Source organism: Coregonus clupeaformis, chromosome 5 (assembly GCF_020615455.1).
Source record: "Coregonus clupeaformis isolate EN_2021a chromosome 5, ASM2061545v1, whole genome shotgun sequence".
Taxonomy (NCBI): domain Eukaryota; kingdom Metazoa; phylum Chordata; class Actinopteri; order Salmoniformes; family Salmonidae; genus Coregonus; species Coregonus clupeaformis.
Window position 1 is genome coordinate 17,541,430 of NC_059196.1, and position 17,678 is coordinate 17,559,107.

At 43.1% G+C, this 17,678-nt stretch overlaps 1 protein-coding gene and 1 long non-coding RNA gene across 3 annotated transcripts; one reads left to right on the top strand and one right to left on the bottom strand.

The window, feature by feature from the left end:
- The first annotated feature begins 345 nt into the window (after positions 1–345).
- Positions 346–5,120, top strand: LOC121567100 (T-cell surface glycoprotein CD3 epsilon chain). Its single transcript, XM_041877041.2, has 5 exons — positions 346–567; positions 3,165–3,368; positions 3,646–3,783; positions 4,023–4,078; positions 4,598–5,120. Exons 1-5 carry the CDS (start codon positions 498–500, stop codon positions 4,652–4,654), a joined length of 525 nt encoding a protein of 174 aa, XP_041732975.2. The 5' UTR covers positions 346–497; the 3' UTR covers positions 4,655–5,120.
- A 2,193-nt stretch (positions 5,121–7,313) lies between these two features.
- LOC121567101 lies at positions 7,314–17,678 on the bottom strand. 2 transcript variants are annotated; one of them, XR_006001049.2, is made up of 6 exons: positions 17,552–17,678; positions 17,081–17,157; positions 16,829–16,849; positions 11,827–12,002; positions 11,509–11,649; positions 7,314–7,928 (listed from the first exon to the last, which is right to left on the bottom strand). It is a non-coding gene; the product is annotated as an uncharacterized LOC121567101 (long non-coding RNA). The 2 variants fall into 2 exon arrangements; XR_006001048.2 differs by having other exon boundaries at positions 11,518–11,649; positions 17,552–17,676.

Genomic DNA, 17,678 nt, shown 5'->3' on the forward strand with positions numbered 1-17,678 from the left:
GTCTAATTACTGCCTCCGGCGGGCGGGGAGAGGACAATAAGTAGACCAGAGCCATTGGTCTCACTTGGGAAAGCATGCTTATGTGAGAGAGGGAATGCCCACTTACACAGACAGGAACCTTGACCATCTTTTCCTTTGGTAAACTGCCTGAGTAAGACATCTTCCTTTATCCATCATATTTGATAGGCCTACAGTATAACCACATTACAATCGCATACAAGCATTCACTTCCTGTTGCAAAGGGGAGAAGAGAGAGAGAGAGAGAGAGAGAGAGAGAGAGAGAGAGAGAGAGAGAGAGAGAGAGAGAGAGAGAGAGAGCCCGCCCTTTGGATTACTATTGTTGACTTGTCACAACTTAAACAGTTTCTGTCTCCTCTCTATCATTTTCCTGAGTCTAATTTGGATCTGCTTCAAATCCAAATCCTAGTTATCTAGAATTTAAGTTTTATACTGCTGAAAATCAAGATATAAGAAGGTGTGTCTGAGAAGTAGAGAAAATGAACAGAGCTGGCATTAATGGCGGGCTTGTCTTCCTCCTCCTCATCATGACTACGGTGGAGGGTAAAGGTAATCCAAAAAATATCCCTGTGTTTTACTCTACAACATTTACCCTTTCCTTATCAATTATAGACTCAAAACAACACATTGTAGAGTCCATGCCCTGATTAATTGAGGCTGTTCTGAGGGCAAAGGGGAGGGGGAGGGGGGTGCCGGAGGGGATGGCTGCCGTTTTATGGACTCTTAACCAACCGTGCTATTTTGTGTGTTTTTACGCATAGTTTGTAACTTGTTTTGTACATAATGTTGCTGCTACCGTCTCTTATGAATAATTTTTCATTAATGAGTCGGACGAGAGGGATTTGCTCCAGACACCCGACAGGGATCCCCGTCATTCGCAGTAGAAAGAAAATGACGAACTACAAGCACGTATATCCTACCAACGGGACATTAAAAACTGTAATATCTTATGTTTCACCGAGTCGTGGCTGAACGAAGACATGAATAACATACAGCTGGTGGGTTATACACTGTATCGGTCGGATAGAACAGCAGCCTCTGGTAAGACAAGGGGTGGCGGTCTACGTATATTTGTAAACAACAGTTGGTGCATGATATCTAAGGAAGTCTCGAGGAAGTCTGCTCGCCTGAGGTACAGTATCTCATGATAAGCTGTAGACAACACTATCAAGAGAGTTTTCATCTATATTCTTCGTAGCTGTCTATTTACCATCACAAACCGATGCTGGCACTAAGACCGCACTCAATGAACTGTATACGGCCATAGGAAAACGCTTATCCAGAGGCGGCGCTCCTAGTGGCCGGGGACTTTAATGCAGGGAAACTGAAATCCGTTTTACCTCATTTCTACCAGCACGTTAAATGTGCAACCAGATCCACAGATGATGCAATCTCTATTGCGCTCCACACTGCCCTTTCACACCTGGACAAAAGGAACACCTACGTGAGAATGCTATTAATTGACTACAGCTCAGCGTTCAACACCATAGTGCCCTCAAAGCTCATCACTAAGCTAAGGATCCTGGGACTAAACACCTCCCTCTGCAACTGGATCCTGGACTTCCTGACGGGCCGCCCCCAGGTGCTAAGGGTAGGTAACAACACATCCGCCACGCTGATCCTCAACACGGGGGCCCCTCAGGGGTGCGTGCTCAGTCCCCTCCTGTACTCCCTGTTCACTCATGACTGCATGGCCAGGCACGACTCCAACACCATCATTAAGTTTGCCGATGACACAACAGTGGTAGGCCTGATCACCGACAATGACGAGACAGCCTATAGGGAGGAGGTCAGAGACCTGGCCATGTGGTGCCAGGACAACAACCTCTCCCTCAACGTGATCAAGACAAAGCAGATGATTGTGGACTACAGGAAAAAGAAGAGGACCAAGCACGCCCCCATTCTCATTGACAGGGCTGTAGTGGAGCAGGTTGACAGCTTCAAGTTCCTTGGTGTCCACATCACCAACAAACTAATATGGTCCAAGCACACCAAGACAGTGATGAAGAGGGCACAACAAAACCTATTCCCCCTCAGGAGACTGAAAAGATTTTGCACAGGTCCTCAGATCCTCAAAAGTTTATACAGCTGCACTATCGAGAGCATCCTGACTGGTTGGATCACTGCCTCGTATGGCAACTGCTCAGCCTCCGACTACAAGGCACTACAGAGGGTAGTGCGTACGGCCCAGTACATCAGTGGGGCCAAGCTTCCTGCCATCCAGGACCTCTATACCAGGCGGTGTCAGAGGAAGGCCCTAAAAATGGTCAAAGACTCCAGCCACCCTATTCATAGACTGTTCTCTCTGTTACCGCACGGCAAGCGGTACCGGAGCGCCAAGTCTAGGTCCAAGAGGCTTCTAAACAGTTTCTACCCCCAAGCCATAAGACTCCTGAACATCTAATCAAATGGCTACCCAGACTTAGCGCTCCGGCAAGCGGTACCGGAGCGCCAAGTCTAGGTCCAAGAGGCTTCTAAACAGTTTCTACCCCCAAGCCATAAGACTCCTGAACATCTAATCAAATGGCTACCCAGACTTGGCGCTCCGGCAAGCAGTACCGGAGCGCCAAGTCTAGGTCCAAGAGGCTTCTAAACAGCTTCTACCCCCAAGCCATAAGACTCCTTCTACCCCCCTTTTACGCTGCTGCTACTCTCTGTTTATTATCTATGCATAGTCACTTTAATAACTCTACCTACATGTACATATTACCTCAATTACCTCAACTAACCAGTGCCCCCGCACATACCCCTTGTATATAGCCTCGCTATTGTTATTTTTACTGCTGCTCTTTAATTATTTATTACTTTTATTTCGTATTATTTTATATAGTATTTTTGTGTGTGATTTTTTTGGGTATTCTTTCTTAAAACTGCATTGTTGGTTAAGGGCTTGTAAGTAAGATTTTCACTGTAAGGTCTGCACCTGTTGTATTCGGCGCATGTGACAAATACATTTTGATTTGATTTGATTTGAATAGTAGTAGTGTTCTTAATGTTTTGTACACTCAGTGTATAATATAAAAGCAAATTATTTGAATATTAGTGTTTTTCAGGTTTGTGGTCTTATGCAAAGGCCTACACATAAAATACTCGCCGTATGTTTGACACCCCTGCGTTGAAGCATCCGTTGTGTTTTATTTATTTAGGAGATGTGTCATTCTGGAAAACTACAGTCACAATGACCTGTCCTAATAACGGAATCTGGTATAAAGGCGATATCAAAGACGAGACGACCAGATCTGAATATGTCATAAATAACTATGATGAAAACAAGAAAGAACATTACCATTGTGAATATGATGATGAAATTGATCAAACGAGAATCTATCAGTTTTACATTAAAGGAAAGGGTGAGTAAAAGTGTCCTAATAACATCATTTTTTGATTTCACTAATTTTCATACAGGCATTTCTATTTCATCCTGTATTCATGTTTATGTTTAGTATAACCATGTGCACTCATCTCTGTATCTCTGTTTATTGACAAACACTACTTACTGGACTTTTCAAATCATATCTTTCCCTCTCCCTGAATGCACCCCAACCCCTTTTCTCCATCCCATTTGAGCGGCCTTTTCAACCCATTATTTCCTCCCCTATCCCTACCTGTGGATTGTTGGTGTTGCAGTGTGTGAAAACTGCTTTGAGCTGGATTCGACTCTGGTTGCCTGGGCCATCATTGGGGACCTGCTGGTGACAGGAGCGGTCATCCTCATTGTGTATCGCTGTGCTCAGAAGAAATCTGGACATGCTGCACCCCAAAAACGTAATGCTGTTACCATCTGATTATCCATCAGCCAACAGTGGCACTTACTGATAAGGAAAGCTCTTGACTATTTAATTTGACCATACCCAGGACTACTCAACAACAAAGTATTCAGATATAATACAAATAGAAATTCCCTGTGACATAGTACATATAGAGTATTGATCATGTTTATTTATTTAATCATTTTTTTGTTTATTTATTAATTTATACTAATTTCTGTTTTGTTTTCCCCATAGCGACTTCCCACTCAGCAGGCCGTGGCCCACCAGTGGTGCCTAGTCCTGACTATGAGGTAGGCCGTCTACCACCACCTCGTTGTCCATCTCTCCAGCTCTACATCTCTCCATCTGTATTCTTTACTTTTATTCCATCCGTATCTCCTACCTATCCTTCATTCCACATCTCCTGGTTAGCTAATGTCTGTCAGTATTTTAGGGAGATGATCTAGGCTAGCTATTCCCAATACTTCCGGTGAAGATGCATAAAGAATTGTGGTGTTGCAATGGAAACTGATCTGTGAATTTTGATCTGTAAATCTGACTTAAACTGATCTGTGAATCTGACTTAAACTGATCTGTGAATCTGACTTAATTAACAACAACAAATAGCTACTACTAGATAGTTTGTGTGTATGTATTGATATATAGGCTACATGTGTAGTTCTGTCCTTGAGCTGTTCTTGTCTATTAATGTTCTGTATTATGTCATGTTTCATGTTTTGTGTGGACCCCAGGAAGAGTAGCTGCTGCTTTTGCAACAGCTAATGGGGATCCTAATAAAATACCTAAAGTCTTTATTTTCCCCCTGACAGCCCCTTAGTGCTGCAACCCGCAGCAGAGATATCTACGCTACCCACAGGACTGGGTAGACCACCAGACCACACTTGTTCTCTAGGACTCCTCTGATGCCCCGGACCAGCAGACCTCAGCTCACCCTGCCATCAAAGAGGAGGGGAGAAGGCTCTGTAGTGCTTAGCTTAGACTTAAATAGCTTTTTATTTTAGCTTGATGTGTTAAATGTGTGATATTGTGATTTAGTTAAAACTGTAGTTTAGAATTACTGTAACTAGTGATAATAGTGATCAACGTAGTGATGATCTGGAAAGTAGAGAGATAAAGATCTTTGTAAAGACTTTTCGATGTGTGCTGTACTGAAAACAACTTGTACATAGCTGTGTTGATCAACTGTTGTAAAATAGTATTAATGCTTGCAGATGCCAGCCTAGTTGTTCCTCTTCACAATGTTATTGCTGTCTGTATATACACAGAGTGTACAAAACATTAGGAACACCTTCCTAATATTGAGTTTCTCCCGCTTTTGCCCTCAGAACTGCTTCAATTCATCGAGGCATGGACTCTACAAGGTGTCGAAAGAGTTCCACAGGGATGCTGGCCCATGTAGACTCCAATGCTTGCCACAGTTGTGTCAAATTGGCTGGATGTCCTTTGGGTGGTGGACAATTCTTGATACACTCGGGAAACTGTTGAGCGTGAAAAACCCAGCAGTGTTGCAGTTCTTGACATACTCAAACCTACCTACTACCATAACCCGTTCAAAGGCACTTAAATATTTTGTCTTGCCCATTCACCCTCTGAATGGCACAGATACACAATTCATGTCTCAATCCATGTCAAGGCTTAAAAATCCTTCTTTAACCTGTCTCCCTTCATCTACACTGATTGAAGTGGAAAGAGCAGGTGTTCATAATGTTTTGTGCACCAAGTGTATTAGCACATATACAGTTCTATTTTGCATTGATTCTATCAACTTCATTGTGAGCCACTATGACACAAAGGAAATGTTTGTTTTATTAAGTGTAGTGTCATGCGACTAAAGAGTGTAGATAGTTTGCGGTTCCATATCTTCAGAGTCAGCTCTCATGATCTGAGCCACAGATGCCTGCACCCCTTACGCCTACAGTAAATGATGGTGGATGATTGGCCAGGTGTCTCTGTTGCTAATCATGATGATCTCACCGGAAACATTTCAAATATGAGTGTAGGCAGACTTTACTTACCCGCATCAGTGGAAAGAAAATGTGTTTTTTGCAAGAATGTAGTGGAAATCATGTCTATTTGATGTATTGTTTTCTCTCTTTTGACAATAATAAAGACCTTACGACATTCAGGTGTCTATAGTTGTTTCCTACAGTTTTGTATCAATGACTGACTAGATAGATCAATCCAGCCCTGCACTTACACAGCTGATTCAGCTAATTATGGTCCAGAGTGAAGACCATGAACATGGAGCGTGCGCACCTGGAACCCTGGAGTGAATGGTACAGTGGCTTGCCAAAGTATTCACCCCCCTTGGCATTTTTCCTGGAATTAAAATGGATTTTTGGGGAGTTGAGTTGAAAACTTGAGCATGCATAACTATTGTGTTGGGTTTGCATATGTTTGGGGAGTCTTCCACATGGTGTTTGCTTATTTTTGTCTTTAAGCAATGGCTTTTTTCTGGCCACTCTTCCGTAAAGCACAGCTCTGTGGAGTGTACGGCTTAAAGTGGTCCTATGGACAGATACTTCAATCTCCGCTGTGGAGCTTTGCAGCTCCTTCAGGGTTATCTTTGGTCTCTTTGTTGCCTCTCTGATTAATGCCCTCCTTGCCTGGTCCGTGAGTTTTGGTGGGCGGCCCTCTCTTGGTAGGTTTGTTGTGGTGCCATATTCTTTCAATTTTTTAATAATGGATTTAATGCCGCTTGCTTGGTGGTGCCCCTTGCTTAGTGGTGTTGCAGACTCTGGGGCCTTTCAGAACAGGTGTATATATACTGAGATCATGTGACACTTAGATTGCACACAGGTGGACTTTATTTAACTAATTATGTGACTTCTGAAGGTAATTGGTTGCACCAGATCTTATTTAGGGGCTTCATAGCAAAGGGGATGAATACATATGCACGCACCACTTTTCAGTTATTTTTTTTTTTATAATTTTTTGATACAAGTTATTTTTCCATTTCACTTCACCAATTTTGACTATTTTGTGTATTTCCATTACATGAAATCCAAATAAAAATCAATTTAAATTCCAGCTTGTAAGGCAACAAAATGGGAAAATGCCAAGGGGGGTGAATACTTTCACAAGCCACTGTATCTGTTAGATCTGATCAACAGTGGTTATTTTGGGGAATTTGAGTGTTGTTTGATGAATGTGTATGTTTGCAAGGTGTGTGTGAGTGTGTGTGTGTGTGTGTGTGTGGGGGGTGATGTGAGCATGGATGTGTGGGGGTTGGTTGTGTATGCTGTGAACTCTTCCGTTTGATCTCCTCTCCAAGCTCTGTTAGGAAACCGCACTTTGTAGACTAGCAGCAGTAAACCCTCATAACTACACTCGAAAAGCATCGCATATATCATGTGCTCTGTTCCATTCGAATATCTGACACATTCGAGCTTCCTGTAGAGCAAACCCTTCACTAAAGTTGCTCTATGTGGAAAGTGGAAAGTCAGATAGAACAAAATGACTGACTCACTTGGTGATCTGATAAAACGTAGGATGAAATCAGAAATAACACAATCAGGGAACATATAAAAGTACATTATTTATTGTTACAATTGCAGTCGTTATTTTGTGACCAACTTTCCATTTCATTATTTTATTTGTTTTTATTTCACCAGGTTAGTCTCACTGAGATTAAACACCTATTTTCCAAGAGAGACCTGGCCAAAATAGTTGTTTCAGACATAATTACAACATAAAACACAAAGCACTACAATTTAAAAACAGGCAAGAATTAATTGGGGAGATGTGGTGCATCTAGGGGTCAAAACATTGACAGCCCCCCACTTTATTGTCCACCATAGATTTGACCTTAGCTTTAAACTAATTCAAAAACACCTGAATTCTTCAAACAACATTATCTGTACACAGGTTGAAAAAAACTAGAGCAAACTCAACAAAGCAACTGAGCAAACAGGAAATGTATGTACATCGAACATCTGAATGACATGAACTTGTACATTCAATGGTTCTGTACATCAAATGGCCAGTTGAGGGACTTGTCATGGACATTGTGGACCTGATTTCTCAATACTTTACAACTATTATTCTGAGGGGTGGTAAAAGTAATGTAGCACTGAGCACATTTTATTTTTACGGCAGAGTGCTGTATTCAGATCTGTCCATGCACCTTTTATTCGGGGGCTGTAAGAAAGAAAGAAAGAAAGAAAGAAAGACACAAATGGATCAATCCATGGCTATAACTTAACGAGTTTGACAAGTTATTTTGTTAAGGTCAGGATTGTGGCTCAAAGTAGCAAGGAAACACACTCGCTTCATTGTGGATGAGACCCATTTGGCTAGACGGTCTTCATGTGTATTCTTTTTGTATGCTTACTGTAAAACATTTTATTTTTAAGAATAGCTAAATCAGAAGTGTTTACTTCTGAGTTTTCTAAATTATATGCACAACATACAGTTGAAGTCGGAAGTTTACAGTGAGGGAAAAAAGTATTTGATCCCCTGCTGATTTTGTATGTTTGCCCACTGACAAAGAAATGATCAGTCTATAATTTTAATGGTAGGTTTATTTGAACAGGGAGAGACGGAATAACAACAACAAAAATCCAGAAAAACACATGTCAAAAATGTTATAAATTGATTTGCATTTTAATGAGGGAAATAAGTATTTGACCCCCTCTCAATCAGAAACATTTCTGGCTCCCAAGTGTCTTTTATACAGGTAATGAGCTGAGATTAGGAGCACACTCTTAAAGGGAGTGCTCCTAATCTCAGTTTGTTAATGTGTAAAATACGCCTGTCCACAGAAGCAATCAATCAATCAGATTCCAAACTCTCCACCATGGCCAAGACCAAAGAGCACTCCAAGGATGTCAGGGACAAGATTGTAGACCTACACAAGGCTGGAATGGGCTACAAGACCATCGCCAAGCAGCTTGGTGAGAAGGTGACAACAGTTGGTGCGATTATTCGCAAATGGAAGAAACACAAAATAACTGTCAATCTCCCTCGGCCTGGGGCTCCATGCAAGATCTCACCTCGTGGAGTTGCAATGATCATGAGAACGGTGAGGAATCAGCCCAGAACTACACGGGAGGATCTTGTCAATGATCTCAAGGCAGCTGGGACCATAGTCACCAAGAAAACAATTGGTAACACACTACGCCGTGAAGGACTGAAATCCTGCAGCGCCTGCAAGGTCCCCCTGCTCAAGAAAGCACATATACAGGGCCGTCTGAAGTTTGCCAATGAATATCTGAATGATTCAGAGGAGAACTGGGTGAAAGTGTTATGGTCAGATGAGACCAAAATGGAGCTCTTTGGCATCAACTCAACTCGCCGTGTTTGGAGGAGGAGGAATGCTGCCTATGACCCCAAGAACACCATCCCCACCGTCAAACATGGAGGTGGAAACATTATGCTTTGGGGGTGTTTTTCTGCTAAGGGGACAGGACAACTTCACCGCATCAAAGGGACGATGGACGTGGCCATGTACCGTCAAATCTTGGGTGAGAACCTCCTTCCCTCAGCCAGGGCATTGAAAATGGCTCATGGATGGGTATTCCAGCATGACAATGACCCAAAACACATGGCCAAGGCAACAAAGGAGTGGCTCAACAATAAGCACATTAAGGTCTTGGAGTGGCCTAGCCAGTCTCCAGACCTTAATCCCATAGAAAATCTGTGGAGGGAGCTGAAGGTTCTAGTTGCCAAACGTCAGCCTCGAAACCTTAATGACTTGGAGAAGATCTGCAAAGAGGAGTGGAACAAAATCCCTCCTGAGATGTGTGCAAACCTGGTGGCCAACTACAAGAAACGTCTGACCTCTGTGATTGCCAACAAGGGTTTTGCCACCAAGTACTAAGTCATGTTTTGCAGAGGGGTCAAATATTAATTTCCCTCATTAAAATGCAAATCAATTTATAACATTTTTGACGTGTTTTTCTTGATTTTTTTGTTGTTATTCTGTCTCTCCCTGTTCAAATAAACCTACCATTAAAATGATAGACTGATCATGTCTTTGTCAGTGGGCAAACGTACAAAATCAGCAGGGGACCAAATACTTTTTTCCCTCACTGTACATACACTTAGGTTGGAGTCATTAAAACTAGTTTTTCAACCACTCCACAAATGTCTAGTTAACAAACTATAGTTTTGGCAAGTCGGTTAGGACATCTACTTTGTGCATGACACAAGTACTTTTTCACTTGTAATTCACTGTATCACAATTCCAGTGGGTCAGAAGTTTACATACACTAAGTTGACTGTGCCTTTAAACAGCTTGGAAAATTCCAGGAAATTATGTCATGGCTTTAGAAGCTTCTGATAGGCTAATGGACATAATTTGAGTCAATTGGAGGTGTACCTGTGGATGTATTTCAAGGCCTACCTTGAAACGCAGTGCCTCTTTGCTTAACATCATGGGAAAATCAAAAGAAATCAGCCAAGACCTCAGAAAAAATATTGTAGACCTCCACAAGTCTGGTTCATCCTTGAGAGCAATTTCCAAACGCCTGAAGGTACCACGTTCATCTGTACAAACAATAATACGCAACTATAAACACCATGGGGCCACGCAGCCGTCATACCGCTTAGGAAGGAGACGCATTCTGTCTCCTAGAGATGAACGTACTTTGGTGCGAAAAGTGCAAATCAATCCCAGAACAACAGCAAAGGACCTTGTGAAGATGCTGGACGAAACAGGTACAAAAGTATCTATATCCACAGTAAAACAAGTCCTATATCGACATAACCTGAAAGGCTGCTCAGCAAGGAAGAAGCCTCTGCTCCAAAACCGCCATAAAAAAGCCAGACCACGGTTTGCAACTGCACATGGGGACAAAGATCATACTGGAGAAATGTCCTCTGGTCTGATGAAACAAAAATAGAACTGTTTGGCCATAATGACCATCGTTATGTTTGGAGGAAAAGGGGGGTGCTTACAAGCCGAAGAACACCATCCCAACCGTGAAGCACGGGGGTGGCAGCATCATGCTGTGGGGGTGCTTTGCTGCAGGAGGGACTGGTGCACTTCACAAAATAGATGGCATCATGAGGAAGGAAAATTACGTGGATATATTGAAGCAACATCTCAAGACATCAGTCAGGAAGTTAAAGCTTGGTCACAAATGGGTCTTCCAAATGGACAATGACCCCAAGCATACTTCCAAAGTTGTGGCAAAATGGCTTAAGGACAACACAGTCAAGGTATTGGAGTGGCCATCACAAAGCCCTGACCTCAATCCTATTGAACATTTGTGGGCAGAACTGAAAAAGCGTGTGCGAGCAAGGAGGCCTACAAACCTGACTCAGTTACACCAGCTCTGTCAGGAGGAATGGGCCAAAATTCACCCAACTTATTGTGATAAGCTTGTGGAAGGCTACCCAAAACGTTTGATCCAAGTTAAACAATTTAAAGGCAATGCTACCAAATACTAATTGAGTGATTGTAAACTTTTGTCCCACTTGGAATGTGATGAAAGAAATAAAAGCTGAAATAAATAATTCTCTACTATTATTCTGACATTTCACATTCTTAAAATAAAGTGGTGATCCTACCTGACCTAAGACAGGTAATGTTTACTAGGATTAAATGTCAGGAATTGTGAAAAACTGAGTTTAAATGTATTTGTCTAAGGTGTATGTAAACTTCCGACTTCATCTGTACAAAGAAAATAACAAAGTGGGTAGGGGCTCGTCAGGTACCATTCAGATTTCAAGTTCACACACTCCTATGTGTTTTCTCCTTTGTATGGTCACTCACTTTTCTTACCGGTGGTCAGCGTTGCTTTGGGCTTTGAGTCGATGTAGTAGACAGCTACTCCAATCAGGACAGTGGCCACCAGGTCTCCCACAACCATCCCTACAGCCGCAGCTATATCCAGCTCAATGCAATTATCACAGGCTGGGAACACACACAACCACGCCACACAACCACGCCACACATAAACACACGCACGCACACACACATACATTGTAATGACATCTGTGTTATTATGGCATACACTCAAACAAATATTGACTTCTTATATTCTTGTGCCGTATCATTATACATGGAGGGAAGGGACAGTACTGTACTTACTCTGAAATTTCACATAGATATTGTGATCTTCCTCTCTGTTTTTTTTTGCATACATACTCCTGTTTATTCATCCTTGTAATCCAATATTAGAGTAGTTTTATTATTAGGGCTAAAAGTGAAACCATCAACACATGATAGCGTGATCTTGTCCGAGGATTCTGCCACGTTTATTTGAACTAAAGAAACAGAAACACCAGCATTAGATAAAATAGATATGCCCTTTCAGGATATTCATGTTTATCTCCATCTACTTTTCCCTCATGCTCTGTTTCTGTTATTTAAGCAAATGCATATAGGCAGACATAGTCAGGTCCATAATTATTGGCACCCTTAATAAAGATAAACAAAAAAGACTGTATAAAATAAATAATAGAAATACAGAGCAAATATATATTATTTTATACTAATACAATTACTTAGAGAAAGAGATTTTGTAATAACAAGTAGCCTTTTTCTAAAATGTTTTATGAGATTGGAGAACACGTTGGGAGATCAGAGACCTGGCAGTGTGGTGCCAAGATAACAACATCTCTGTCACGATCGCCAATAAAGTAGGACCAAAGCGCAGCGTTGGGAGTGAACATGATGACTTTAATGTTGAAATAACGACAAAACAAAACACGATCCGTAACGTCCTCAGTACACCGACTGAACATAGAACAAAAACCCACAACCACAAGGTGAACACAGACATATAAATATGGCTCCCAATCAGAGATAACGAGCCGACAGCTGACACTCGTTACCTCCGATTGGGAGTCACTGACCAAACATAGAACGCGAACACCTAGACACTACCCACAGTACACAACACACGGAAATCTACACACCCTGACTAAACACAAAAAGTCCTAGAACCAGAGTGTGACAGTACCCCCCCCCAAAGGTGCGGACTGCGACCGCGCCTAACTACTAGCAAACAGGGGAGGGCTGGGTGGGCATTCCTCCTCGGCGGCGGCTCCGGCTCTGGCGGATCCCGGCTGGACGGCTCTGGCGGATCCCGGCTGGACGGCTCTGGCGGATCCCGGCTGGACGGCTCTGGCGGATCCCGGCTGGACGGCTCTGGCGGATCCCGGCTGGACGGCTCTGGCGGATCCCGGCTGGACGGCTCTGGCGGATCCCGGCTGGACGGCTCTGGCGGATCCCGGCTGGACGGCTCTGGCGGATCCCGGCTGGACGGCTCTGGCGGATCCTGGCTGGAAGGCTCTGGCGGATCCTGGCTGGACGGCTCATGGCTGGCTGACGGATCTGGCTGCTCATGGCTGGCTGACGGATCTGGCTGCTCATGGATGGCTGACGGATCTGGCTGCTCATGGCTGGCTGACGGATCTGGCTGCTCATGGCTGGCGGAAGGATCTGGCTGCTCATGGCTGGCGGAAGGCTCTGGCTGATCCTGTCTGGCGGAAGGCTCTGGCTGATCCTGTCTGGCGGACGGCTCTGGCTGGACAGGGTTGACGACGCACCCCGTAGGCTTGGTGCGTTGAGCAGGGACAGACAGAACCGCACTGGGGACACACACCCCTGGCCCTACACGGGGATCAGGAACGGGCCGGACCGGACTGGAAACACCCCCCAGTACCTCTCGCCGTGCCTCCACACTTTCCATCCCCTTCGTAACCAGTGGCCCCCTTAAACTGGCGGCCATATCTGCCAACCTCTTGCACTCCTCCGGGCCGTACACCTTCTGCCCCGACGTCGTGAGCCCCCCCTAAAAATTTTCTGGGGTCTCTCCTCTCGGTGGACCAGGCCTCCATAGTCCTCTCCCAACCTTCGCTCTTCTGGCTCCACCACTCGTATTCCAACTGCTGCTTGGTCTCGTTGTGGTGGGTTTTTCTGTCACGATCGCCAATAAAGTAGGACCAAAGCGCAGCGTTGGGAGTGAACATGATGACTTTAATGTTGAAATAACGACAAAACAAAACACGATCCGTAACGTCCTCAGTACACCGACTGAACATAGAACAAAAACCCACAACCACAAGGTGAACACAGACATATAAATATGGCTCCCAATCAGAGATAACGAGCCGACAGCTGACACTCGTTACCTCCGATTGGGAGTCACTGACCAAACATAGAACGCGAACACCTAGACACTACCCACAGTACACAACACACGGAAATCTACACACCCTGACTAAACACAAAAAGTCCTAGAACCAGAGTGTGACATTCTCCCTCAACGTCAGCAAGAAAAAAGGAGCTGATCGTGAAGAACAGGAAACAGAGGGCCGAGCACACCCCCATCCACATAGACGGGGCTACAGAGGAGCAGGTCGAGAGCTTCAAGTTCCTCAATGTCCACATCACTAAGGAATTATCATGGTCCACACACACCAACACAGTCGTGAAGAGGGCACGACAACGCCTCTTCCCCCTCAGGAGCCTAAAAGATTCGGCATGGGCCCTCAGATCCTCAAAATGTTCTACAGCTGCACCATTGAAAGCATCTTGAGTGGCTGCATCACCGAAAGGCAACTGCTTGCATCCGACCGCAAGGTGCTACAGAGGGTAGTGCGTACGGCCCAGTACATCACTGGGGCCGAGCTTCCTGCCATCCAGGACCTCTATACTAGGCGATGTCAGAGGAAAGCCCTAAAAATTCTCAAAGACTCCAGCCACCCAAGTCACAGACTGTTCTCTCTGCTACCGCACACAAGCGGTACCGACGCACCAAGTCTGGATCCAACAGGATCCTGTACAGCTTTTATCCCCAAGCCATAAGACCGCTAAATACACTGAACAAAAATATAAACGCAACATGTAAAGTGTTGGTCCCATGTTTCATAAGCTGAAATAAAAAATCCCAGAAATGTTCCATACACACAAAAAGCTTACTTCTCTCAAATTTTGTGCACAAATTTGTTTACATCCCTGTTAGTGAGCATTTCTCCTTTGCCAAGATAACCCATCCACCTGACAGGTGTGGCAAATCAAGAAGCTGATTCAACAGCATGATCATTACGCTGGTGCTCCTTGTGCTGAGGACAATAAAAGGCCACTCTAAAATGTGCAATTTTGTCACACAGCACAATGCCACAGATGTCTCAAGTTGAGGGAGCGAGCAATTGGCATGCTGACTGAAGGAATGTCCACAAGAGCTGTTGCCAGATAATTTAATGTTATTTTCTCTACCATAAGCCATCTCCAACGTAGTTTTAGAGAATTTAGCAATACGTCGAACCGGCTTCATGACCGCAGACCACGTTTATGGAGTCGTTTGAGCGAGCAGTTTGCTGATGTCAACGTTGTGAACAGAGTGCCCCATGGTGGCAGTGGGGTTATGGTATGGGCAAGCATAAGCTTTGGACAACAAACACAATTGCATTTTATGAATGGCAATTTGAATGCACAGAGATACCTTGACGAGATCCAGAGGCCCATTGTCGTGGCATTGATCCGCCGCCATCACCTCATGTTTCAGCATCATAATACATGGCCCCATGTCGCAAGGATCTGTACACAATTCCTGGATGCTGAAAATGTCCCAATTGTTCCAAGGCCTGCATACTCACCAGACATGTCACCCATTGAACATGTTTGGGATGCTCTGGATTGATGTGTACGACAGCGTGTTCCAGTTCCCGACAATATCCAGCAAATTCGCACAGCCATTGAAGAGGAGTGGAACAACATTCTACAGGCCACAATCAACAGCCTGATCAACTCTATGAGAAGGAGATGTGTCGCACTGCATGAGACCCTTTTTGCACTAAGTCTTTTGACTCATCACATGCTCTGCTGTTACTGTTTATTATCTATCCTGTTGCCTAGTCACTTAATCCTTACCTATATGTACTTATCTACCTCAACTACCTCGTACCCCTGCGCATCGACTCGGTAATGGTACCCAGGTGTATATAGTCAAGTTATCGTTACTCATTGTGTATTTATTCCTCGTGTTATTATTTTTCTATTATTTCTCTCTCCTCTTTTTTATTTTATTTTATTTGTTTATCTTAGATCATTCCTCCATACAGAATCTTTCCAGATCCTTGATATCATTTGTCTGCTCTTATGACTGCCCTCTTCAATTCAAACCACAGGGTTTCAAAAGGGTTCAAGTCTGGAGACTGAGATGGCCATTGTAAAATATTGATTTTGTGATCAATTAACCATTTCTTTGTAGATTTTGATTAGTGCTTGGTGTTATTGTCTTGCTGGAAGATCCACTTGCGGCCAAGTGTCAGCATCAAATCAAATCAATTTTTATTTGTCACATGCGCCAAATACAACAGGTGTAGACCTTACAGCGAAATGTAAAAATAAAAATTAAAGAGCAGCAGTAAAATAACAATAGTAAAATAACAATAGCGAGGCTATATACAGGGGGCACCGGCACAGAGTCAATGTGCGGGGGCACCGGTTAGTCGAGGTAATTAAAATTAAAGTGACTATGCATAGATAAAACTATGCATAGCATCCTGGCAGAGGCAACCAGGTTTTTGGCTAAAATGTCTTGGTACTTGGGAAAGTTCATGATGCCGTTGACCTTAACAACGGTTTCAGGACCAGTGGAAGCAAAATAGCCCCATAACATCAAAGACCCACCGCCATATTTTACCGCATACAAGTCTGCTTCTGTTTTTCAACACCAAATCCACCACTGGTGTGCATGACCAAATAGTTTATTTTCATGTCATTTGACCATTTAACTGGTTCCAATCCAAGCGCCAATGCCATTTATCAAACTCCAAGTAGTGCTATGGTCAGATTACAAAGTCGTATTTATTTCTGAGCAGTTGTATTAGTATAAATGAATATACAGTAACTTTTTTGCATACAATATAGCTCAGTTTTTGTATTCTTTATTTTATAGTCTTTTTTACTAATTTCTATCAAGGGTGCCAATAATGATGGTGGGTTTTAGTCAGTTAGATCGTTTTGAATAGTAAATTAAATTAGGAGAGTTGGGAGAAAACCTGGTCTACAGTATGCCCAGATAATGCCCTAGAATTCATAGTTAGATCAAATCAGGAATTGAACTAGTCTGGCTTCTTACCTGGGTCTGAATCTATAGCTACTGTTAAAAGAACGGGGGAAAGTATCGGTTAGAGTCACAGTAAATAGATCAGAAAGCATTTGTGACCTTGACGTCAGTGATCTTGTACTTTGAAAGTCATCCAGCTGATTAATCTTATCAGAAATAATCAAGAAGTGATCAGAAAATGATTTATGTGAAATTGAAATATTTCTGTGAAATTTTTTATGCAGTCTGTCAATAAATATTTTTCATAGCTACCCCAAAACTTACCAGTCATGGTCCAAATCAACAACAGATAAGCCAAGAGTATGGTCCCCTTCATTCTACTTACTCTTCTCTTGATTCTCCTGGGGATATTAAAACTGATGTGTCATTTCATACACTGCCGTTGTAGGTGGTCCAACCTAAAGAGCCCCTAAGTCCATTAAAAGAACCCAGGAAAGACAGTTTTCTGTCCCTAGTCAGCCATTTTAATTCGACTCAAACTTCAATTTTGTATCATAATAAAACAAAAAATACATATTTTTTTTACTGAATTGAGGCATGAAATATTACAAGAAATAACACCTTTACACAAAGATATTGATTTATTGTTATTTTGTGTCTCCTGTGTAATTTTACACATCCTTGGCCACCAACAAACCTTTTCAATTGTAAATAAATCTTTCTCATGTCAGTGATGCCAACTTGTTAAGAGTCTATCAACTATTTAGAATAGGGGATAAAAAATCTAAAACTTACCCTTTCCATGTCCTTTTTCAAAAAGTCTTCAAAATGTCACCTACTCAATGGGTCTGTCTGTCTCTATGTCTATGAGGAGGAAGTGTGTATGATTGGTTTATCTTCTGTAACACCAGAGCCCTATCTG

What these genes read in the sequence shown, in the direction of transcription:
- LOC121567100 (XM_041877041.2), top strand. Translation starts at nt 498, where the DNA reads ATGAACAGAGCTGGCATTAATGGCGGGCTTGTCTTCCTCCTCCTCATC. An exon ending in GACTACGGTGGAGGGTAAAG is followed by an intron (nt 568 to 3,164) that starts GTAATCCAAAAA and finishes TTATTTATTTAG; the next exon opens with GAGATGTGTCATTCTGGAAA. An exon ending in GTTTTACATTAAAGGAAAGG is followed by an intron (nt 3,369 to 3,645) that starts GTGAGTAAAAGT and finishes TTGGTGTTGCAG; the next exon opens with TGTGTGAAAACTGCTTTGAG.